At 37.2% G+C, this 25765-nt stretch overlaps 2 protein-coding genes across 2 annotated transcripts; both read left to right on the top strand.

Annotated features, from left to right (window-relative positions):
• The first annotated feature begins 4084 nt into the window (after positions 1–4084).
• Positions 4085–8552, top strand: mgat1a (alpha-1,3-mannosyl-glycoprotein 2-beta-N-acetylglucosaminyltransferase a). The gene is made up of 3 exons (XM_077207978.1): positions 4085–4317; positions 5540–6474; positions 7240–8552. Exons 2-3 carry the CDS (start codon positions 5821–5823, stop codon positions 7936–7938), a joined length of 1353 nt encoding a protein of 450 aa, XP_077064093.1. The 5' UTR covers positions 4085–4317; positions 5540–5820; the 3' UTR covers positions 7939–8552.
• A 70-nt stretch (positions 8553–8622) lies between these two features.
• Positions 8623–20554, top strand: sh3bp5la (SH3-binding domain protein 5-like, a). Its single transcript, XM_077207977.1, has 6 exons — positions 8623–9289; positions 13430–13492; positions 14704–14832; positions 14948–15106; positions 16858–17031; positions 18932–20554. Exons 1-6 carry the CDS (start codon positions 9068–9070, stop codon positions 19490–19492), a joined length of 1308 nt encoding a protein of 435 aa, XP_077064092.1. The 5' UTR covers positions 8623–9067; the 3' UTR covers positions 19493–20554.
• The last annotated feature ends 5211 nt before the right edge of the window (positions 20555–25765 follow it).

The raw sequence follows: 25765 nt of genomic DNA on the forward strand, positions 1-25765 counted from the left end.
AAAATAAAATCCAAGTAACCAATAAAGTGTTAGAATAACAAACTAAAAAGGACAAAAACGAGGACAAAACATTCCAGGTATATTTTATTGATGACTGTGCCACGCATCCAGTCAGACTCGCAAATTATCTCTATCACTGTTGGACAATAGGATACTAATATATATGTTGCGCCGCAAAATAGTCAGTTTCCCTAGGCGTTCTGTGTCACATTATACAGAGTAAATCTCTATTTCCTACATACTAGGTAACCATCAAAATGTGAGCTCAGATGCCCTCCAGTGTACATTCTGTACACTGCATTCACAAGTTACAGTTTTAGACTGTTTAAGAATACTGATTTTATTCTTCTAAAATCTTTTCCAATTGTCCTCTGGACAGTTTAAAATATAGAATAAATGGGACATTATGTCCTCATAAATGTGCAAAGGCACAAATGTTTATTTATACAACACAGCCAGTATCTGTCAGTCAGTCAAGTTCATATGAGTAGGCTATGTTTTTAATATAGGTCAAGAGGCCCATTCAATTTTTGCTCTATAAATGGTCTGTGTAAGCAGGTTAGGGGTGTGGTGGGTTCTGGCCTTTCTCATCTATTAAAACATATACATTTCTTTTTACATAATAAGGGTTTTCATGGTAAACAAGGTGGGAAAAAAAGTTTATTAAAAAATTATAGATATCTATTTGCAGTGTTGGGTGTAACGCATTACAAGTTACTTAAGTTACGTAATCAGATTACTTTTTTCAGGTAGTAAAGTAACGCATTACTTTTAAATTTACAACAAAATATCTGAGGTAAAAAAAGTAGGGCAAGTTACTTTGTTTTTCTCATTTATTGACTGACAAGTCTCCTGTTCCAATGTTGAGAGAAATCGTAAGTTCAGAGGCGTTGCGTACGCTGTGTAAACATGATGATTTTAGTTCTAAATGTGAACAAGCATTTACTTACCTCACTTGCAAAATCTGTTTCAGTATTACTCAAAATTAATAAACAGTGAGATGCAAACTCAGAATATTACACAAACCTGCAATAATTAACATCAAACATTAAAACATTAAACAATAATTAGACATCTTCAATCCAGAATGCCAGAACATCTGAAAGTTGTGAATTTGCGTTTTAGAAGGGGCAAATTTGCATTTGGCAAAATTAGATATTTTTCGTTGTTATTAAAAAACAAAAAAAGCAAGCCAGCCCAGGTGAGAAAAAGTAACGCAAAAGTAACGTAACTCATTACTTTCCATAAAAGTTAGTAACGCAATTCGTTTTTCGGGAGTATGATATAACACAATATTGTAATATATTCTTTCCACTTCACTGTCTACTACTTGTGCTAGAGGTAGGCTACGTCTTAAAATAAGAGAACTTGGGTAGATTGATTTTCTTAATAATTATAGTTAGTATCCTCCTTTTAAAATAGCTGTAGCCCATAACTAGCACACTGTGTACACGAGGGGGGCATGTAAAGAACACGATATTGCCCACAAGTTGAATAACCAACACCCCTATCTGACGCAAGCCCTGTATAACACTTTATAGCCTACATTGAGTCATTCAAAGTCAGATTCGTGCTCAGGGGTCTCTTAACCCTTATCGACATCAAAAAGTGATTTTACTGGGAAATATTGACAAGGACTGCATTTCAAAGGATCACAAGAGTCCCAAAAGAAAGTCTGCGATGGCTTCGACACCCTCTGCCTCAGCCCTGTCGGCTGTCCTCCGGTGTCAGGGGAATATCCTCGCCCGAAAACAGGCCAACAAGAAGCGGTCTCCAGCGTCAGTCTACGGGCTCGGAAGGACAGGTGGAGATTCGGTCAGATCTTACTTTCGCTCTCTTTGGGGATTCGTGTTTCACAGGGAGCGAGTGGATATACCCGGGGTTCTGTCCGTTACAGCGCGGGTTGAAACGTCCTGTTCAGGAAAATCATTTGAATCCAAAGATCATCTGCTCAAAAACTCTCCAAAGTTTGACAACATAATGTTAACTATGAAAGCATCCGGTGCAAAGACGAAAGTTATGTCGGACTATGGTTTTGCCAAAACCAACCTGGTTCTTCGACTGGATGGCACGCGTTTACGAAAACTAAACTTGGATAATCCATGGACTTTGTGTGTTTGTGTAGTTTGCGCTCAGAGTATAAGCAAGCTGAACAGCAGTAATGTGAATGAGTTGTTTTTTCATGGCTTATTGTGGTCTTTAAAGGATAAACTGATATATTTTACAACTGCAGTGTCAGACAGTGTGCGGGCGCAACCTGGAATCTGCAGGATGAACCAGCTTCAACCGGATGTAAGTCAACTCTAATGTGGTTTGAAAAGGTCACAAGTCAAACCTTTTTTTACTTATAATTCTGTACAGAACAGATGATTATTATAGGTTACTATTATATAATATACTCTTTATATATTATTTTATACTATATTAAATATACTTTGATAGTTTTACAGCATCACTAATACACAAAAGAATGGTGACATATTAGGCCATTACATAACTGACCTCAGTGCTTTTACCCTAAATGTACAATCAATTCAATTCTAACTTATAAATAAATCTCCAGATAACACATGATGACATGCTATTCATAATTCAGAATAAAGGAGGATTTTGCTAAATACAATTATTGACTGTTGAATGAGGTTCAATAAAGAGGTTTCTGCTGCATAAGCAATATTTTAATGAATTATATAGGCTACAAGAGTTTAAGAAATTACTGCTTTTAGCATGCTTTATGCAACGATGATGGCCTAATAATACTATCTTCTTCTTTTGTAGTGTGATAAGTTGAGTGGGTGTGTCAAATGCACCTCTGAACATCATGAAGATCAAGGAGCTGAACCTGGGGAATGAGTCTTCTGCTATAGATCACATGACACACTTCACACAAATGCACTTTCATACCCATGATAGATAGATAGATAGATAGATAGATAGATATGTTCTTTCATGCACTTCAGCTTTGTGGAATATACTGCAGTGTTTTATACAATTTATACCTTTGACACTGTTTTTGTACCATAATTTTCCATTAAGGATAAAGCAGTTATATTACCAAACTGCTGTCTATGAGCAGCCTTTATGATCAGGTACCTGATGCTGTAAAAAAAAAGTTACTTTTTTTTTTTAAAGTACAATCAACTTGGATGTTTAAGTCATTTAAACTTAAATTACATTAAACTGACTTGAATAAGTTGAATATTGTATTACTTATAAATTATTTTTTAACTTATTTTGATGAGTTAAATCAATGTAATAACATATGTTGTCATAACTTATTGATCATAATTTTTTTTTTACAGTGTGCATGTTTGTCTATTAATAAATAGGCCACGTGTTAACACTTGTTAGTGTGCTGATATTAATTGAAATAGCATTTTTGCTCCTGTAATTTTTTCCGGAAGGATGATTGTGAGACTGTGCTGACAAGATTGTAGCAAACTTTGTTTATAAGAGTCACAACATGCTTTTTAAATATGTGTATAACTATTAAGCAATATGAAAGTTAATTATTAAGAAAACAAGACTAAATGTTTTGTCTCAGATGACTCCATTCTCTCTTGAAACAAGACCATACAAATGCAATACAAATGTATTGCATATATATATATATATATATATATATATATATATATATATATATATATATATATCAATCCTTCAACAATGCCATTTTTTGTGTACAAATATAGGCTACACTAACAGGGGAGTTATTTTTATTAGATTTATATTACTCCATATCACATCACAGTTTATATATCCAGGTTTACAGTGACTGTCGGACGATTCCATGATTTACAAAAATTCACAAGCACTGATTTTTGTCCGGCACATATGCTTTCCTAATTGAGGAGGCCACCTGTTTTCCACCTCTGGTTGCTCTTGTAATAAGATCCTCAGTCACTGCTAATAAATTTCGCGGGATCAGCATAAAAACGACGACGCCTCATACAGCCACGTATATCCAGAGGTCGAAACCTTTTCTCTAACCTTTCACCTTTCATGGACACAAAGGAAATACGTTTTATGTACACGTATCTCTTCATTAAGGTAAACACAGGAGGGGGAGGGACTTCCTAAAAATGACGCCACCCGGAAGTCAAGTCAAGAACTCTACATTCTTGAGCGAAGCTTGAAGGGTACACGCTAAGGAAGTTTACGGCGCTTCAAATTAGGGATTATTCAACGTCTAATCCACAACAGATTCAAATAAATGACTTGGATTAGTTGAAATTGGACATAATCTTTGAAGCGACGGAAATATGAGTGTACAGGCAGACGGGAAACATGACAGAGTATGAGCGCGCGTTGACTCGAGTAAGTCAGATATGTTGGCATTTTTTACTCATCATTGTGTTGCTTAAACTCATCTCTCATGGGTGATACACAGGTTGGTTTATTTACTGTTAAATTAGGCGGTTGTGGTTGAGGGAGTTCTGGATGAGCTACAGGTGAGATTATTGATCGACGGACGATTCTGTTTGATAATGTTGCGCTACCGTATTTGCACATACTGTACAATAGGAAGGTACATTTCGAAATACATTTTCAATCAATAACAGTGACTAATTTGACAATAACTTTAATGCATTTTGAAACTGATCTTAGTATAATTTCAAGGTGTAATAATCATGAGAAATTCTCCTAATGTAGTTGACAAATACGTTATGCTCTTAAGTCACAATTTCTTTCCCATCATTTTAAATAACACGTTAGCTATTTATATATTTATTTTAAATTATGTAAATTAAGTAGCAGTCGTGCAAATTAGTTGCAAGTTAAATAACAGATTTTGAAGTACAAATATGTGATGTAGTCTCCCAATTAATATGAAATCATAAAACAGTGTATAATAATAAACACTGCAGGACACCACTGTCACGGCTTCATATCAAATTCCCTAATGCATGGATTGTCAGAACAACACTGATAACTTTTCTCATTTTCATTTAGTTTACCTCGATGTAGTAAAATAACTAAAACCAAAATATAAAGTACATAGACATATCTTAAAACTCACTAATAAAAATGACAAAAACACAGATCACAAATTAAACTAAAATTAAAACCGTATAAATATTTGAAAATAATACAAATTTAAAATATTATTAATACCTATATCTTAGTGATACTAAAATAACGTGTACCACATGTCATTTGAGATTTCAGTGAATAATGTGTTGAAGGTGAAAATGTACCACGTTTTAAATAAAACCCATGCAACACATAACTGTATAAAAAAGATAGACCTTATTGACTAAATTAAGTGTTTTGCATTAAATTAAATGTTTTTATGTACACAGAACAAATCCACTCAAATTGTGCACCAGTGAAATGCAAAAGAAGTGGACTTTTTTTCCATTCTAATCTGTAGTTTGTAACATTCACACTTGCACGTATGCAAAAGGGATTTAAATGAGAAAAATACTGAAGCTTTCTCAGCTGTTTGGTCGTAAAACTTGAATTTAATATATTGATTCACAACAATTTGCAAACATTACATGTGAGCTTTTCTCTGTTTATCTTGCTTATTTTACAGGCTCTGCTGAAAGTCACCGTGCCACTTTGGACCGTAACATCTATATCACAATCCTGAAACCTGGAATATGTCTTATTTTCACCTTCTGTTAGTTTAATGTTGCAAATTTCTGTAACAACTGACCGAAAAAATATCATGCGAAGCATGTGAAAAAATAATTCAAAGATCTACAAGACTCTTCTTGGCCATCCATCCATCAAACCTTCCTGTTCTAAATGCCCGCTTTATATCTCCATCCATTTCTTCCTTCCTGAATTCTCTGTCCCATCACGCATCTGGCCATGCTCCCCAAGAGAAGTTCTCTTATCATTTTTGGTGCTTTCATATTTGTAGCTTGGAATGTCATTCTTATTTTTGTCTTCATGAGACGCCCTTCCAGTCAAGGGTCTCTGGACAGCCATGGGGAACCTGGTAACACTGGGGACGGAGCCGGAGGAGGCAAGTTCGCAAATATAATGAATGAGGTGATGCGCGTAGCCGATGCATTTGAAGCTGAACTTGAATCGCAGAGGAAGATCCTATTGCAAATCCAGAACCAGTGGTCAGTTTGGGAGAACAAAGGCGGTGTGACAGCTGCTAATCAAAATGTAGAACATTCATCTCCGGTGGTCATCCCTATTTTAGTCATTGCCTGTAATCGTGTGACAGTGAAACGCTGTCTTGACAAACTCATTGAGTACCGACCGTCGGCCGAGCTCTACCCAATCATAGTGAGCCAGGACTGCGGACACGCAGAAACATCTGATGTGATCGCCTCGTATGGCAGTCAGCTGACCCATATCAAACAGCCTGATCTTTCAGATATCTCAGTACCCACACAGCATAAGAAGTTCCAGGGTTACTACAAAATCTCGCGGCATTACCGTTGGGCGCTCAACCAGGTTTTCAACGCCTTTTCGTACTCAACGGTTGTCCTTGTGGAGGATGATCTGGAGGTAACGTCCTTTTAATGCATGTTGTTTGTATAAAGTCTGTCATGAAAGGAACAGTTCATCCAAAATTCAAAGATGATACACGAGGGGAATTTTTTTTAAGACTAATACTTTTTTTTTAACCATGCAATAACAGCGAAAGGAGACTGACATTTTCAAGCTTCAATAAAACCGTAAAAGCATAAAAAAGTATCTTGAAAACGATTGCTAAGACTCATGCGCTATATTTAAAATCTTGTGAAGTCATAAAATAGCTTTGTATGTGTGTGCACAATTTATTTATGTATGTTTATATATACCTCCAAGTCATATTCACACACACTCGTGTGTATATGTGTGTATATATATATATATAATACAGTAGTCAACATTTGAAGTGGCTGAAAAAAGTTAATCAAAGTTGTCCTAAGACAAGAATGGGTATTGTTCAAAATTCATGTATAACTTTGATGAAAGGTTTTTCAGTCAGATCTTTCAGAGTATCAGTTCACTGGAGGAGAAGATTTTCAGTGAATAATTAGCTAAATTTCCTCAGATTCTGACACGAAGCCATTGGTTAACTACAGAAGACTTGGCATTTAGCCGTAGGGACCACATTATACCAATTGTATAGATGCTTTTTGCATCCTTTTTCTGAAGCTTGAAAGCTTCAGCACAATGTTCAGAATGTCTCCTTTTGTGTATCATTTTGGGGGTGAATTTATTCCTTTAAGAATATCCCATTCACATTTTATTTTGTTGATGGTATGTTCGATCTTTTTTCACCAGGTGGCCTCTGATTTTTTTGAGTACTTCAGATCGCTTCATCCAATTTTAAAATCAGACCCAACTCTGTGGTGCGTGTCTGCCTGGAATGACAATGGCAGGGAAGGATTTGTGGACCCTGGAAAAGCGAGCCTGTTATACAGGACAGATTTTTTCCCAGGCTTGGGCTGGATGCTCACAAAGGACCTCTGGGCAGAGCTTGAGCCAAAATGGCCGGCCTCATTTTGGGATGACTGGATGCGGCACCCTGATCAACGCAGAGACCGGTCCTGCATCAGGCCAGAAATTTCCAGAACTTTAACATTCGGCAGGAAGGGTGTGAGTTTGGGGCAGTTTTACGACAAGTACCTCCGCTTCATCAAGCTCAATACCGAATTTGTGCCTTTTACAAAAATGGACCTGTCTTATTTAGAAAAGAGTAAATATGATGAGGGCTTTGAGAAGGAGGTTTACGGTGCTCCGGTTGTCACCGTGGAAGATTTGCAGAGTGGGAAACTGTCTGGGTCTGGCCCATTTCGGGTGCAGTATTCTAGTCCTGATCGTTTTAAAACATTCGCTCGCAGTCTTGGCGTAATGGACGACCTGAAGTCGGGAGTCCCACGAGCTGGGTATAGAGGTGCAGTTAGTTTCCTTTTTCGTGGAAAGAGAGTCTATTTAGCTCCACCTGCTGGTTGGAGTCAATATGATCCAAGCTGGAGTTGAGGTGGGCTGTGCCTACCTCACAAGATTTATTTTTTTAAGGTGCAAAATACATGAAAATAATATAGCATGTTATCTGTTACCATCATTCCCTTCACATCATTCATGAGAGTAATTGTCTTAAAATCCCATTGTGCTGCTTTATGATGGAAAAACTTCCAGAAGGGTTTCAGGACGAAGATAATATGATACCAAAGACAATAACAGATTAATTGATCACTCAGACGTTTTCCTCAGGTTTCATTATTTGTATATATAATGTCAACTAGGATTTACGTGAGAACTTTGATTAGTCGCTTCATTAAACTTACAGATTAAACTGAAATCTTATTCTGACCAGTTATACATTTGTCACACAAAGTATATTTGTTTAGATACTGAAAATGAGGGTTTGAGTAAAAAAAGTAACACTTATTTTAAAAAACGAATGTGAATACTGGTCTAAGTGCCTTTAAATATAGGATGTTTTGATTCCCTTCTGTGTACTGTCTTTATTATTAAATCATGGTTATGGTCCATAGCATTGTGATTGGATTATGTTGAGAAAAACACATGATTATGTTTTGTGTTCTATACTGGGATTTTTGAGAGGAAAATAAATGTTTTGTAAAATTTAATCTAATGCCTAATTTCTTATAAAAATAAATAAAAATGATTATTATTAGCCACACACAAAAGACTCATTACATACGTAAATGCGCACCCACGCTTTTATGTTACACGCATGTTACATAACGTTGAATACAGTAGCCCAGAACGTCCTAAAAGGGTTGGTTTCGCGTTTTCTATTTACCTCACTTGTGTATCTCATTTCGAATTATTGAATGTCGGAAGCAGTGCGATGTTAGCCATGGGGTAAATTTTTGACAAATGAATGGACCTTTGGACGATTTTTGGTCATGTAATCTCCATATTACCTTTCATGGAACTTTTAAACTAGTCAATCCGGGTTATTTGTTTTCTGATAGTAATTTGCAGTAGCGAGAAAGCTAAACTAACATAGAAATGAAGAAAGGCAAAGACATTTAAAATACGTTAACGTTAAGTTACCTCTCATTTTCGCTTTCGATCGGATAGTTTGCGCCTCGTTACTCGGCAACATTTGATCTCGGATATCTGAGGAGGCCTGTAAATGGATCCAGCGGCTTTGCGTGAAAGTCCTGCGGGTTCAGGAGCAACTTCAGTGGAGGAGAGAGGAGGAAATGAGACGGAGGTGACTGATGACGGCAGAGAAGCTGATGGGGAATCCGAGGAAACGGAGATGGAGAGTAAAGACTGCGAGAGATCAACATGTCCAGATGAAAACTCACAGCATGGTAAACAGACCGAGGAGGAACTGGATCCCAGAATACAGGTAAACTGACATGTGAAAGTTCTGATACAACACTGTTCATTTAAAGACAGGGTAGGTAGAAATCCCCAAAATACTTTTTTCCAAATTTGTTTAAACTGTCTTTATATATCAATGTGGTCATTATGTATATTTAGTGGTCATGAAAACGTATTCAGATTTAGCATATTAATGATGCATTCACCTCATAAATCATGACACGCTGCTCTAGCACAGGAAAGTGCATGTAAGTTCAAGTGCATGCTTTTAAAATTAAAAAGTATCGGTATCGATATCGGCGATACTGGCCCTGTATTTACTTGGTATCGGATCGATACCGAATTTTGCAGTATCGCCCACCCCTAGTAAACGCGCCCGACTCTTCCAGCTGAGCGGACCATAGACATCTACAGGTCCTTCTCAAAAAATTAGCATATTGTAATAAAGTTCATTATTTTCCATAATGTAATGATAAAAATTAAACTTTCATATATTTTACATTCATTGCACATCAACTGAAATATTTCAGGTATTTTATTGTTTTAATACTGATGATTTTGGCATACAGCTCATGAAAACCCAAAATTCCTGTCTCAAAAAATTAGCATATCATGAAAAGGGTCTCTAAACGAGCTATTAACCTAATCATCTGAATCAACTAATTAACTCTAAACACCTGCAAAAGATTCCTGAGGCTTTTAAAAACTCCCAGCCTGTTTCATTACTCAAAACCGCAATCATGGGTTAGACTGCCGACCTGACTGCTGTCCAGAAGGCCATCATTGACACCCTCAAGCAAGAGAGTAAGACACAGAAAGAAATTTCTGAACAAATAGGCTGTTCCCAGAGTGCTGTATCAAGGCACCTCAGTGGGAAGTCTGTGGGAAGGAAAAAGTTTGGCAAAAAACGCTGCACAACGAGAAGAGGTGACCGGAACCTGAGGAAGATTGTGGAGAAGGACCGATTCCAGACCTTGGGGGACCTGCGGAAGCAGTGGACTGAGTCTGGAGCAAGGTTATTATAGTTTTGCTTTTTTAAATTAGTTTTTATTTTAATATCATTTTCAAATTTGCTTTAAATTTCAGTTTAGTTTTAGTTAGTTTTATTAATGGTTTTGTTAGTTTTTATTTTGCAAACACATTTCTATTTAGTTTTTATTTTATTTAGTTTCAGTTTTAGTTTTAGTAATTATAGTTTAGCAGAGCAAACAGAACACTTCCAGTGTAGACCAAAGCGAGACGATTAATTTCAGCAAAGTTTAATGTTTGCCCAGATTACAGTTAACTCTTGAGAAGACATCTTAATAATAAAAATAAAATAATAGTTTGAGATTGAACAAAGCACCAAACAAATGGAACTTAAAAGTATACAAGAAAAAAATATGAAAAATTCAGACAAACTAATTCATATTAAAGATGAAATCTTGTTAAACGTGCCTAGTTTACTTTTTTTCAACTGTAAATGTGGCAGAGTGACCACTGGTACATAAAAAAAAAAAAACCCGGCTCAATTAATCTGACTACAGCCAACACAACCTGCTGTGAAGCCAGTGTGATTGAATAATGAAGTATCTATGCAGTGTGTGAGTGTGTTGCCTATATGTTTTTCTATCCTGGTGGGGACTTAAACCTGAATACACACAGACTCATGGGGACTCGTGTCACTGTGGAGACCCACATTGAGGTACACAAGGCTATAAATCATACAAAATTAGATTTTTTGTAAATGTAAAAATGCAGAAAGTTGTGTGATGGGTAGGTTTAGGGGTCGGGTTAGTGTAAGAAGACAGAATAGTTTGTGCAGTATAAAAACCATTACGTCTATGAAGAGTCCCCACAAAGATAGTGCATCAGAGTGCGTGTGTGTGTGTGTTTGTGTGTATGTCCTGGTATTCCATACATTGCGGGGAAATGTCTCCACGTGGATATTATTAGCAGTAAATGTTTTATAAAAACAAAGATAATAACAGCACCTTTCAGCCTGTCAACCTCCATGAAAACATGACATCTCAAACATAGTAGCCTAGAACATTAAAGGTTTTTTGTGCTTGACGAACTTGTTTTGCTGTCGCACCCGCGTCTTGCGAATGAAACGGCATTCTAAAAATGCTGCGCTCAAGTTAAAAGAAGTCCAACTTGCCTCTTATTACCTTGTGTTATTTCCCATTCCACTGCAACAGATGCATCCTTTATGTACAGCGCTTAGCACTAGCCATGTGTTCTACGTTACGGTCCTTCATTGAGCGCTTCACAGCAGGACAGCGGTTAATCGCGTTTTTCAGTAACTGTTGTTAGTTTCGTTTTAGTTTTTCATTTATTATGAATTTTTAATTTTATTTCAGTTTACGAAAATCTTTTTTGACCAATAGTTTTAGTCTTAGTTTCAGTTTTCGTTTACGAAAATAACCTTGGTCTGGAGTAGAAACATCCAGAGCCACCGTGCACAGGCGTGTGCAGGAAATGGGCTACAGGTGCCGCATTCCCCAGGTCAAGCCACTTTTGAACCAGAAACAGCGGCAGAAGCGCCTGACCTGGGCTACAGAGAAGCAGCAGCAAATTTTGCATGTCGTTCGGAAATCAAGGTGCCAGAGTCTGGAGGAAGACTGGGGAGAAGGAAATGCCAAAATGCCTGAAGTCCAGTGTCAAGTACCCACAGTCAGTGATGGTCTGGAGTGCCATGTCAGCTGCTGGTGTTAGTGCACTGTGTTTTATCAAGGGCAGGGTCAATGCAGCTAGCTATCAGGAGATTTTGGAGCACTTCATGCTTCCATCTGCTGAAAAGCTTTATGGAGATGAAGATTTCATTTTCACGACCTGGAACCTGCTCACAGTGCCAAAACCACTGGTAAATGGTTTACTGACCATGGTATTACTGTGCTCAATTGGCCTGCCAATTCTCCTGACCTGAACCCCATAGAGAATCTGTGGGATATTGTGAAGAGAAAGTTGAGAGACGCAAGACCCAACACTCTGGATGAGCTTAAGGCCGCTATCGAAGCATCCTGGGCCTCCATAACACCTCAGCAGTGCCACAGGCTGATTGCCTCCATGCCACGCCGCATTGAAGCAGTCATTTCTGCAAAAGGATTCCCGACCAAGTATTGGGTGCATAACTGAACATAATTATTTGAAGGTTGACTTTTTTGTATTAAAAACACTTCTTTTATTGGTCTGATGAAATATGCTAATTTTTTGAAAACCAAAACCATCAGTATTAAAACAATAAAAGACCGGAAATATTTCAGTTGGTGTGCAATAAATCTAAAATATATGAAAGTTTAATTTTTATCATTACATTATGGAAAATAATGAACTTTATCACAATATGCTAATTTTTTGAGAAGGACCTGTATATGATATCTATGGAGCGAACGGCAGGGATCGCGCGTTCATGTGTTTTGGGGGCGTGGCTTTGGAAGGAGCCGAGAAGGGAGGTGGTGGGAGTTAATGGAATAATGAGCTGTGTTGATTGCAGTCCTGAGAGGACTACAGACACTCGATTTTTATAAAATCTTTTCCAGAGTACTTACTTACATTTTAATTATGCATTGATATATAAAGAAAGTTTAAACAAATTTGGAAAAAAGTATTTTTGGGGAGTTCTTCCTTAACCTGCCTTTAAGTTATTTATTAATATTTTTTTTGAAACGTTTTGATCCAAAACCAAGCCGTCCACGAGCAAGCTATTAAATATGTTGTATCTCTTTAGCAAACTCTTAATTAATTAACAAATATTATATGTTTAACAGATTTGAAGTTCGTGGACGTTAAGTTATGAATGTAACGTTATGTAAATCATAAAATTCTTGATATTTCTGTTTCTATGTGCAATATCAATCAAAAATTTAGATAAACATGTTTTTTCTTTATTATTACTATTTTCATTATTATTATGTCATAAAATCACCTGTTATATTATATATTTTTCATATTCCCTTTGCTTCCTAGATTCACCATCACCACTTTTTTGGGCATTATATAATAAAAATAATAATGTTTGTCATTATAAAGTTTTACCAAATGTATTCTAATGAAGTTATTATAATCTCAAAAAACCTTCGGTTTCTGGATCACCCTTATTTTGTATTGAACCACAAACCTTTAAATCAACAACGAAGATCATGAACTGTTGGTTGACTGTCATCTGCTGTGTTTCTGTGTCTAGGAGGAACTAGAGCGCCTGAATGAGGCCAGTGTGGAGATCAACAAGATGGAACTGGAACTCCAAGTATGTGGAAGCTCAGAATGCTTTTGGGAAAAAATGGTTCCTTACTTCAGGGACATTTGGAACTGTTTTGTGCTTTGAAAGGCATAGTTCACCCTAAAAAAAAAAAAGTCATCATTTTGATGCTCATCCATATATCGTCCAGCTCATCCATATATTGACCCGCATTAAGCTTTAAAAAAACAAGCAAAAGTTTCACAGATTGGTCCCATGCGACAAGGCTGTATATTCCTAGTGTTCTGGGGGTATACGATAGAGTTTGGCAAAAAACAAACCAAAACTGTATGTTTTGTGTAATAAAAATCCTGACCTTGGATGATGGTCTTCAGTGCACGGCTGCAAGTTCATGGGACTCTATTACTCACCCCAAAAACCAATCTGTTTACTTTCTTCAATGAGTTGATCATCTCCAGGCCGTAATTCTATTTGTCCGATGACTGTCAGAATGTGTACGCTAAGATGTGAATGCGACAACTTCTTGTTACGAAGAACAAAATGGATATGGGTTGATTTTCATGTCATGTTTTTATTGATCTTGATTTCTCACAAATATGCTTTTTATGGCCAAGTCAGAGTGAACTGCAGCACTAAAAGCTTGACACTTTTAATCAAGAACGAGTACACTCAGTGTACATGATTATAATCTCAGTTTTTAAATGGACTATACTTACTCGACAACCTTTCTGCTGCTAGCCTAGTTTGATTATTAAACATTAAGCAACACAGTGTTATTTTAGTATCATTGAGATGCTATAATAGTTTTTATTAATATTCTGAGTTAGGTTTTATTTTTATAGTTTGTTTTCATTTTAATGTTAAAGTTTTAGTAATTTAATGTGCACTTTTTATATATTTTATATATGTCTATATAGTTTTTTTTATTAATTTTAGATCAGTTTTAGTACATCAAGATAAACTAAATGAAAATGGGAAATGTTGCCTTTGCAACTAAGTGAAATAAATTGTTTATCTATTTTTTTACATTTTATTTCAGTTAACAATTTTTTTTTTATCTCAAGTTACAAAAATGTTTATTTTACGGTTTAAGTCTTAATTACCTATAATAACCACCCTATGTAATGCAGATACAGTTATGATTTTCTCTCTCTTGGATGCCAAACAAGATTAACAGTAACGATTGATCTTGCTTGATACACACACTTTATTTTATTATTAACATGTTGTGAATGGTATGCGTCTATTTTTGTTGTCAGGAGTTTCGGTCCAGCCACAGGAGGATAATGAATGAATCTGTGCTTAAACTCAAGGCAAAAAGTTCAGAACTGGGGTCCTGCATCGAGAAGGCCAGGCCTTACTATGAGGCACGCAGGAAAGCAAAGGAGGTAGCCGGGCACACACTCTCTGTTTAGCCTTCCGGAAAAGGCTATCCTCACAACCTTCACCTGATAAAATCCTATTGTCTCTTCAATACAATATGATTGGTTTCACTCTTCTTAGGCCCAGCAGGAGACCCAGAAAGCCGCGCTTCGCTTTGAGAGAGCGGTGTCAATGCACTCGGCTGCTCGAGAGATGGTCCATGTGGCTGAACAGGGTCTCACTGCAGTCAAGACGCTGGATCCAACCTGGCAAGAGATGTTGAATCATGCTACCTCAAAGGTAAGCCACTTTCCCTCAGCTTCTCTTATCAAGTGGTATCAAGCAGTTAACTTTGAGCTTGTTTTCAGACTTTGAGGATGCCGACTTGACAGAGTCATGTATCATAATGGCATTCTGCATAATTTTGCAAGTACATACGTGTGTGTGTGTGTGTATACATATATTTATATATATGAATGTACACTCACCTAAAGGATTATTAGGAACACAATACTAATACTGTGTTTGACCCCCTTTCGCCTTCAGAACTGCCTTAATTCTACGTGGCATTGATTCAACAAGGTGCTGAAAGCATTCTTTAGAAATGTTGGCCCATATTGATAGGATAGCATCTTGCAGTTGATGGAGATTTGTGGGATGCACATCCAGGGCACGAAGCTCCCGTTCAACCACATCCCAAAGATGCTCTATTGGGTTGAGATCTGGTGACTGTGGGGGCCATTTTAGTACAGTGAACTCATTGTCATGTTTCAAAAAACTAATTTGAAATGATTCGAGCTTTGTGACATGGTGCATTATCCTTCTGAAAGAAGCCATCAGAGGATGGGTACATGGTGGCCATAAAGGGATGGACATGTTCAGAAACAATGTTCAGGTAGGGCGTGGCATTTAAACGTTGGCCAATTGGCACTAAGGGGCCTAAAGTGTGCCAAGAAAACATCCCCCACACCATTACACCATCACCACCAGCCTGCAAAGTGGTAACAAGGCATGATGGATCCATGTTCTCATTCTGTTTACGCTAAATTCTGACTCTACCATCTGAAGGTCTCAACAGAAATCGAGACTCATCAGACCAGGCAACATTTTTCCAGTCTTCAACTGTCCAATTTTGGTGAGCGCTTGCAAATTGTAGCCTCTTTTTCCTATTTGTAGTGGAGATGAGTGGTACCCGGTGGGGTCTTCTGCTGTTGTAGCCCATCCGCCTCAAGGTTGTGCGTGTTGTGGCTTCACAAATGCTTTGCTGCATACCTCGGTTGTAACGAGTGGTTATTTCAGTCAAAGTTGCTCTTCTATCAGCTTGAATCAGTCGGCCCATTCTCCTCTGACCTCTAGCATCAACATGGCATTTTCGCCAACAGGACTGCCGCATACTGGATGTTTTTCCCTTTTCACACCATTCTTTGTAAACCCTAGAAATGGTTGTGCGTGAAAATCCCAGTAACTGAGCAGATTGTGAAATACTCAGACCGGCCCGTCTGGCACCACCAACCATGCCACACTCAAAATTGCTTAAATCACCTTTCTTTCTCATTCTGACATTTTAGAGTTCAGGAGTTTGTCTTGACCAGGACCACACCCCGAAATGCATTGAAGCAACTGCCATGTGATTGGTTGATTAGATGAGAAATTGAACAGGTGTTCCTAATAATCCTTTAGGTGAGTGTGTGTGTGTGTGTGTGTGTGTATATATATATATATATAAATACACACACACACACAAACACACACACCTACCTGTACAAGCCTTCCTGTAGCTTGCAACGCCAAGGTCATCGGTTCGATTCCCAGGGAAAGCAAGAACTGATAAGAATATAAATGTGTACCTTGAAATGCAATGTAAGTCGCTTTGGATAAAAGCGTCTGCCAAATGCATAAATGTGTATATATATATTTGTAATTTTCATGCCTTAAATAACAAGCATGTGCTCATTGCACAAACAAAAGCCTGTTTATGTACATAACAGGATGTAACAAATGCACAATTAACCCCCCATATGACCCATAGAATCTTTTTCTGGGGTGTCCAGGTGAACGAGGCGGAGGAGGACCGCATGAAGAGTGAACGCGAGCACATGCGTGTCACCCAGCTGTGTCAGGAGGCCGAAGCCCGCGTGCAGGAGCTGCAGAAGTCACTGAAGAGATCCATCATGAAGTCCAAGTCTTACTTCGAGCTTAAGGCTCAGTTCAATGACATTCTAGAGGTGTGTTGCGATCTCATTACAGTTGTACAGTGGGCTCCACAAATATTGGCAGCCTTGGTAAATATGAGCAAAAACTGACTGTGAAAACTTATTTTTGCAATTTATCCTTAGTTTTTCATTCAAGATATTCACAAAAATCTAAGCTTTAATTAAAGTCAAACAAGAAAGAAATTCTTTTCATAGAACATTTTTTTCCCCCCGTAATATATGTACAATTAGCGGCACCCAATCATTTAATTCTTTGTGCAACCTCTCTTTACCAAGATGACAGCTATGGATCTTCTCTTATAATGCGCAATAAAGTTGATAAATATATGCAAGAGATCTGAGAACATTCCTCCATACAGAATCTCTCCAGATCCTTCAGATTCAGAGGTCCATGCTCGTGGACTCTTTTCTTCAGCTCATCCAACAGGTTTGAGTCAGGGGACTGCTATGTTCTACAACAGCAGAAATGAGTATTTCGACAATTAAACTAGTATAGCTATTTCATGATTTGTCCAGCTCAACAACCTTTTATCACGCATCAATACTGGTCTTTCCCACAGTGATGGATATAGGAATTGTCACTTCATATCTTCATATCCACGTCATCATGACTTAACACTTATGTATTCCTGATCACCAAGTTGAACTTAAAAATATTCCAGATGAATTGGAATATAATTTGTAGGGGTGCCAATAATTGCAGTAGCACCTCAATGCAGTACATGAGATCCACGGGGAGGAGTCGGATCAAGATCCAAGGGGTGGAGATGGGTAGGATTAGGGTTGGGTTTAGGGATTAGGGGTGTGTTTAGGGATCAGGGGGCGGAGTTGGCTAGGTTTAGGTGTATGTAAGGTGGGAGGAGTTGGATCTGGATCCGACTCCTCCCCGTGGATTTCATGTTCCGCAGTGAGAACCATCTCAATAATTGTGGTGTAAATATTTTGGAGAAAAAAACATTTAATTTATCCCACATTTATTTTTTTGTGTATATTAACTTGAAGATTACATTTTTGTAATTACAGATTACAAATACAATAATTTGAATGAAAGACTAAGAGGAAAAATGGAAAAAACTAATTTTCATAGTCAGTTTTGCTCATATTTACCAAGGATGCCAATATTTGTTGCCCACTTTATAGTGTTGGTGTTGAAAAATATGGCCATGCCTACAAAAATTTAATGAATTTGGTTATATATATATATATATATATATATATATATATACACACACACACACACACACACACACACACACAAAAATGAAAATCCGGTCATTTACTCGCCTTCATGTACTTCCAAACCCATATTACTTTTTAAATTTTTTTAATTTTTTTTAAATGCATAAAAGCAGTCCATAAGTGACTTTTTGCGCAATATTCCAAGACCTCTGAATATCTAAAATAGGTGTGTTGCTTAATTTTTATATTTTATTGTAATGATATTTTTTTTCACCCAGTTTTAGTCATTTTGTTATGTGCTTTTGTCATTAATAATATTGCTATTTTGGTTTAATTTATTTTAATTTCAGTTTTAGTTAGTTTTATTTATTATTTATTTCCAGTTAATAATTTTAAACTAAGCTTCAACTCAAAGTTATTTCAGTGCATTGCCAAGGCAATGCTAATTTTCATTTAGTTTCAGTTTTTAAGCTAATATTTATACTTTATTTCAAATAACAGAAATATTTTTAATAGTTTTAGTTAATGATTATAACCCTCATTCAAGCAAACACATTTTTAACTAATTTAAACTGTTACTCAATGAAAATGTTGCCATAGCTCAACATGAAGGTGAGTAAAAGATGACAATTTTTATTTAGATTAATATGGTCTATCGTTGATTAAGATTTACTATTCCCCATTCACAGTTAAAATATGTGAACTGAACATAGTCAAAAAAATGTCTTTGTAGGAGCACAAGTCAAAAATTTTAGAGTTAGAGGATCATATTTCCAATGCCAAGTTGGACTACTCCAACACCTTGCGCCACCTGGAGCAAATCAGCGAGGAGATTCATGCCCAGAGGGAGCAGGAGCGACCGAAGGACGGACCAATCAAAACGTGCGGTGGGCGGAGCTCTCCTGTAGGAGCAGAGGCAATCAGCAGCACAGCTACCGAAGGCGGAGCTTGTGGAGGCTACCCGAGACCAAGCGATTGGGTGGATGGGAAAGAAGGCGTGACTAATACCAAAGAGTGGGTGGAGACGCATCAAAACTCCAGGTGGGTGGACATGGGAAGAGCTGAGGTGACCAGATCTGGTTCAGACTCTCTTTCCATCATCAGCTTCCAGACCATCATCTCCGATCTTGGAAAGTATGACTCAGTCGAACACCTGGGTGGTCTCAGCAGTAACGTCAGTCTCTCAGGGGAGGAGGGGGAGAGAGATGGGATGGAGAACAATAAAAAATGTCCAAAAAATCTAGACATTTCAGAGGAGTTTCTCAAACAACACATGAGAAGTGTCAGTTTATGAGTGCATCCATGAATTATGTTTTCCTTACATGAGGAGCTTGTTTCTTGACTGACAGAGCAACTCTTAATTATTATTTATTGTTGAGCCTTTTTCTCAGTACTTGAAAAGGAGAAAGACAAAAGAGAATGATGATGATAATAATAATAGTTATTATTTTAAATTATTTTTTTACCCAACCATCATATGAGAAGTTTGTCCTGTTTGAGTATCTCAAATAAAGTGGTAAAAGACTGACAATATTTGCAAGGCTAGTAACCCTGCTATTCAACTTAATTATAAAATACAACAAATATATTTTTTCATCCTATTAAGCATCTAATATTTTTCTATGCAACTGTATAAAACCGTGTGTAATACACACGCTCTTATTATTATAGTCTCTATAGCTGATATAATGATAAAATAGGCTTATCTTATTTTACTGACCGCTGATGAACTTTAGTTCACTTACTGACATAATCAGTCTTTAATAGTAAAATGCCATTAATCATTAGCTAATGCTAGGCTCTAAAATGTCACTGATCTTTTTCTTAAGTTATTTTAAATTGGATTTTCTTTTTATTTGAATATATTAATCCCATGCTGACTTAGAAATAGTGGTTTACAAAAAGTGCTTGTGCCCCAGTGACATACTGCAATATATTTTCCAATCAAATCCTATAGTTCTTAATGCACGCATGAGGTTTGCTTTATGTTCGTCTCATTTGGATTAGTGCACTTTGGCCTTTTTATCAGAATAAACATTATAATAGAAGTACAGATTTTGTGATTTTTATTTTTATTCTCAAGTCAGGGTTTGTGAAACTCCTGCTGCTGATCATTTTGCCGTTTAAGACAATCACTTTTCTATATTTCAGAATTTATTTTCATTTAATGAATTTCAAGTGTCTTTAAATGCTGTTTTTCCTGATTATCTGAGTCTCTTTGTTCATTCAGTGTGCTTTATACATCTTGGCTATTTTGATATTATTATGTTTATATTATTGTCTTTAACTTGTTCTGTGTGAAGATGTGCACCGTGGTGATGTCTGATGGAACAATAAATGTATATGTATGAATTTATATTATTATGGAGATTTTTTTAGTAAGATTTTAGTGTCTACTTTTTTAAAGGCAAGTCAGAAATTGAGATATTAAGATCATGTGGGCAGAATATATTTACATATACATACAGTACCTGCCAAAAGTCCGGAAACATTACAATTATCTAAACAATAAGAGAAACAACAAAATTCTCTTATGTTCACTATTGCTAAGTTCACCATTTATTGAACCAAAAATACAGTAAAAACTGTAGTATTGAAAAATAATCCAAATTAAAAATAGTTTTTTATTTTGAATCTACTGTATTTTTAAATGTAATTTATTTGTGTAATGGTAAAGGTTAATTTCCAGCATGACACATGATGTCACATGATCCTCAGAAATCATTCTATGATGATTTGATGCTCAAGAAACATTTCATATTATTATCGATGTTGAAAACAGTAAGTGTGCTGCTTAATGTTTTTGTGGAAATGGTGATACTTTTGTATCTTTGATGAATAGAAAGTTCAATGAACAGCATTTATTTTTTAATAATTGTGTTTATTAAAGCCTTTATTAAATAGAAAACTTTTGTTACATTAAATATCTTCACTGTCACTTTTGATCAATTTAAGGCATCCTTAAATGGATAGAAATAAAAGTATTAATTTCTTTTTTTTAAATCTTAACACAAATATTTGAATGGTATCACAATTTCTACAAAAATATTAAGCAGCACAACTATTTTTAATAGTTTCTTGAGCATCAAATCATATTAGAATGATTTCTGAAGGATCATGTGACGCTGAAGACTGGAGTAATGATGCTGAAAATACAGCTTTGATCACAGGAATAAATTACATTCAAATAAAAAAGTTATTTTAATGTGTAATATTTTGCAGTACTACTGTATTTTTGATTAAATAAATGCAGCCTTGGTTAGCATATGAGACATCTTTCAAAAACATTAAACTTTTTTTGTTTCAAACTCGACAGGTACGGTATTGACTTATAGACAACCTTGCGCATGTGTCGTGATTAACTTCTCTACAATCCTCCAAAGGTTTTTCCCAATGTTAAGATTCACTGGTGGACCTGCATGACTTATCACAATTCAGGTTTATAATTTCACAAATTTTAAGATCAGGGGACTGATGAGGCCACTTAAAAACTTGATATCTTTCATTGCGAGCAACTTTTAGCCATTTTAACTATATCCTCCTTGGTTGCAGAGGACAGCTTCTTCCATCTAGCCATTTTCACTAACAATATACAATCGAAGCGTGTACATTAGTTTTACACTCCAAGCACAAGATCACAAAAGGCATACAAAATATTTTATATTTAATAAGTTACATTTTAAAAGTGTCGATAGATACACTCACACACACAGCACATCCTTGTTATCCAGGTGTTGTAAATTAAATTCAGGGTTCATCTGACAGCAAATGTCATTCCTGATTTTAAAAAACTGCCACCATCAAAAGTGCAAGGGCAGAGAAGGTGCACGGTCTCTCCTCTGATATGAAAGTGAAGCTCCAGCAAATGACTGAAATAAGACTTTGACTGTAATTTATTCTCTCTGAAGTCATCCTTGCGCTCTTTCTCTGGCAACTTGTACCATCCTGTCAGTTTTACACAGCATCTGCTTATACCTTCCTGACTTCTAAGCTGTTTAGATGCTGAAAAAGAAAGAGATGAACATATTTCACATGGTTCTGTTTCAAAATCCTTTTCCTTGCCCTGGTCTGTGTCCAATCTGATTATAACAATTGCCTTTTGACCCTTTCCTGCCTTTTTTGGAATTATAACATTTTATATATATTCATAATATATGTTTTGTTTACTGACCAATCTTAAAATCTTACTTTCTTAAGAGTGTACTTGAAACAAGAAACATAACAGTAAAAAAAGTTGTACTTAAAACAAGAAACATAACAGTAAAAAAAGTTGTACTTAAAGTTTTTGTTCTGCCTTAAAAAAAAATGTAAGTTTACTCAACTCAAATAGTTGTCGATTAGTACAATTACACATTTCAAGTCGACTAAATTTCAAATTTTAAGGCAGCATGAATACCTACTTTTTAAGTTCAAACATATATATATTTTTTACAGTGTAACAACTAACTGGTTATTTTAATATGAGGATCAAGTTCATTCTGACATCACAACAGAATCAACAAAAACTCAAAATGGCAAGCAGTTGCCTGTTGTTTCATTAAAAAAAAGTGTATCATATCTGCAGTGAGAAGGTTATTTATTGGCATCTATGGTTCCATGAAGAACCTTTAACATCCACGGAACCTTTCTAGTAGAAAAAGGTTCTTCAAATTGTTCTTCACTAAGGAAAAAAAAACTGTTCACTAAGAGGTTTTTTGGGGAACCAACAATTTTTCTTCCATGGCAGCAACTATGTGTATTAAGTGGTGCAATGTATGTGTTTTATGATGTGTTATATAATTATGCATTTTGTTCCAGGACATTTATCATAGAAAACATGACATTATCATTAAACAATTTATATGGGAACAATTTGCATAGAACTAAAGTTAAACGTTGTCTTATAGTTACTTGGTCCTCTAAATAGGTCAATGAAGGCAGAGTTGAAATTTTTAATGTTAATGGACATTTTTAGTTCTATCATTCATTTAACTTCATTCTGCTAACACCTCATTTGTTATACTGAAGATCGTCTTGAAAATAGACTCTTTGGAAGGATTCATCTCTTCTCAATTATTAAAGAGCAAAGTATAAATAGACGACTGTGCCAATGATGAATAGCTTAGAGGAACAGAAGACATTCCTGGAGGAAGGGAAAACGTTTATTGTTAACGTTTATTGAACTAGAGGGCAAATGTTTTTTAAGAATAAAAATAAGAATAAAATTGGGTGCTTACAGAGAAAAATTAATGTTTTAAACATTTTTTTTAAACTTGGACTTAAAGTGATGGTTCACCCAAAAATGATGAAAAAATTCTGTCATAATTTACTCACCCTCAAGTTGTTCCAAACCTGTATGAGTTTCTTTCTTCTGCTGAACACAAAAGAAGATATTGGTCTTTAACGAAACAGTTGGTGGGTACTTTTTCTTCTTCCATATGCTAAGGAAGTCAATGGTCAACTGTTTGGTGACCCATATTCTTCAGCAGATCGTCTTTTGTGTTCAGCAGAAGAATGAAACATACAGGTTTGCAACAACTTGAGGGTGAGCAAATGATGATAGAATTTTCATTTTTGGGTGAACTATCCCTTAAAGATTTTTCTTTTCTTTATATATAAGGGTGCTTCTTAGATTCTTTGGTCATATTTTTAAAAATACATATAGTTTTGGACAAATTCCTCTTTCTTTGTCCAACTAACAATAAAACCACCTTAACTTTTTACTACCTTTCTATTATGATTTTTTTTCTAATTTTTCAACCTCCTTATATGGTGGAAGGAATACTTCGAGGATCGCCTCAATCCCACCGACACTTCTTCCATTGAGGAAGCAGAGGCCGAGGGCTCGGAGCTGGACTCGTCCATCACTGAAGCTTAAGTTTCCGAGGTAGTTAAGATGCTCCTCGGTGGCAAGGCACCGGAGATGGATGAGATCCGCCCTGAGTACCCCAAATCTCTGGATGTTGCGGGGCTGTCTTGGCTGATACGCGTCTGCAGCACCACGTGGCGGTTGGGGACAGTACCTTTGGGCTGGCAGACCGGGGTGGTGGTCCCTCTTTTCAAGAAGGGGGACCGTAGGGTGTGTTCCAACTACAGGGGGATCCCACTTCTCAGCCTCCCCGAGAAAGTCTATGCCAGGGTACTGGAGAGGAGAATTCGGCCGATAGTAGAACCTCGGATTCAGGAGGAACAGTGCGGTTTTTCGTCCCGGTCGTGGAACACTGGACCAGCTCTAAAACTTCTCCAGGGTGTTGGAGGATGCATGGGAGTTTGCCCAACCAATCCACATGTGCTTTGTGGATTTGTAGAAAGGATTCGACTGTGTCCCTCGCGGCGTCCTGTGGAAGGTGCTCTGGGAGTATGGGGTCCGGGGCCCTTTGCTAAGGGCTGTCCGATCCCTGTACGACCGGAGCAGGAGCTTGGTTTGCATTGCCGGCAGTAAGTCAGACTTGTTCCCGGTGGATGTTGGACTCCGGCAGGGCTGCCCTTTGTCACTGGTTCTGGTCATAATTTTTATGGATAGAATTTCTAGGCGCAGCCAGGGGCTGGAGGGTGTCCGGTTTGGGGACAACACGATTTCGTCTCTGCTTTTTGCGGATTATGTTGTTGTGTTGGCCTCATCAGACCAGGACCTTCAGCATGCACTGGGACGGTTCGCAGCCGAGTGTGAAGCAGCTGGGATGAAAATCAGCACCTCCAAGTCCGAGGCCATGGTTCTCAGTCGGAAAAGGGTGGTTTGCCCGCTTCTGGTTGGCGTAGAGTTCCTGCCTGAAGTGGAGGAGTTCAAGTATCTTGGGGTCTTGTTCACGAGTGAGGGAAGGATGGTACGGGAGATTGACAGACGGATCGGTGCAGCTTCTGCAGTAACGCGGTCGATGTACCGGTCTGTCGTGGTGAAGAAGGAGCTGAGCTGCAAGGCGAAGCTCTCAATTTACCGTTCGATCTATGTTCCTACTCTCACTGAGCTGTCGGTCATGACTGAAAGGACAAGATCCCGGATACAGGCGGCCGAAATTAGCTTTCTCCGCAGGGTGGCTGGGCGCTCCCTTAGAGATAGGGTGAAGATCTCGGTCACTCGGGAGGAGCTCAGAGTAGAGCCGCTGCTCCTCCACATCAAGAGGAGCCAGCTGAGGTGGCTCAGACACCTGTTCCAGATGCCTCCTGATGTGCGTCCCTCTGGAATGACACCCAGAGGAAGACCTAGGACACACTGAAGAGATTATGTCTCTCTGCTGGCCTGGGAACGCATTGGTATTCCAGCGGACGAGCCGGAGGAAGTGTCTGGGGAGAGGGAAGTCTGGGCGTCTCTGCTTAGACTGCTACCCCCGCGACCCGGATAAGCGGAAGAAGATGGATGGATGGATGGATTATGATATTTCTAAATTATCTTTCTAAATTATATTACTTTTATATTAATTGATATCATTTTTATCTATTTCCATTTTAATATGCACTGTAACCGTTCATCTGTGAGACAAATCAGGTTTATACTTCAAACTCAGCACTACACTAAAAACAGGTGTGGATATGTTTAATGACTTTGTGAATTATTCTAATTATATCATTCACGTTAATTAATTATCATTTC

The sequence above is a fragment of the Siphateles boraxobius genome, unplaced genomic scaffold (genome assembly GCF_051911475.1).
Source record: "Siphateles boraxobius isolate OS27281-9 unplaced genomic scaffold, OSU_SipBor_1 6, whole genome shotgun sequence".
Taxonomy (NCBI): Eukaryota; Metazoa; Chordata; class Actinopteri; order Cypriniformes; family Leuciscidae; genus Siphateles; species Siphateles boraxobius.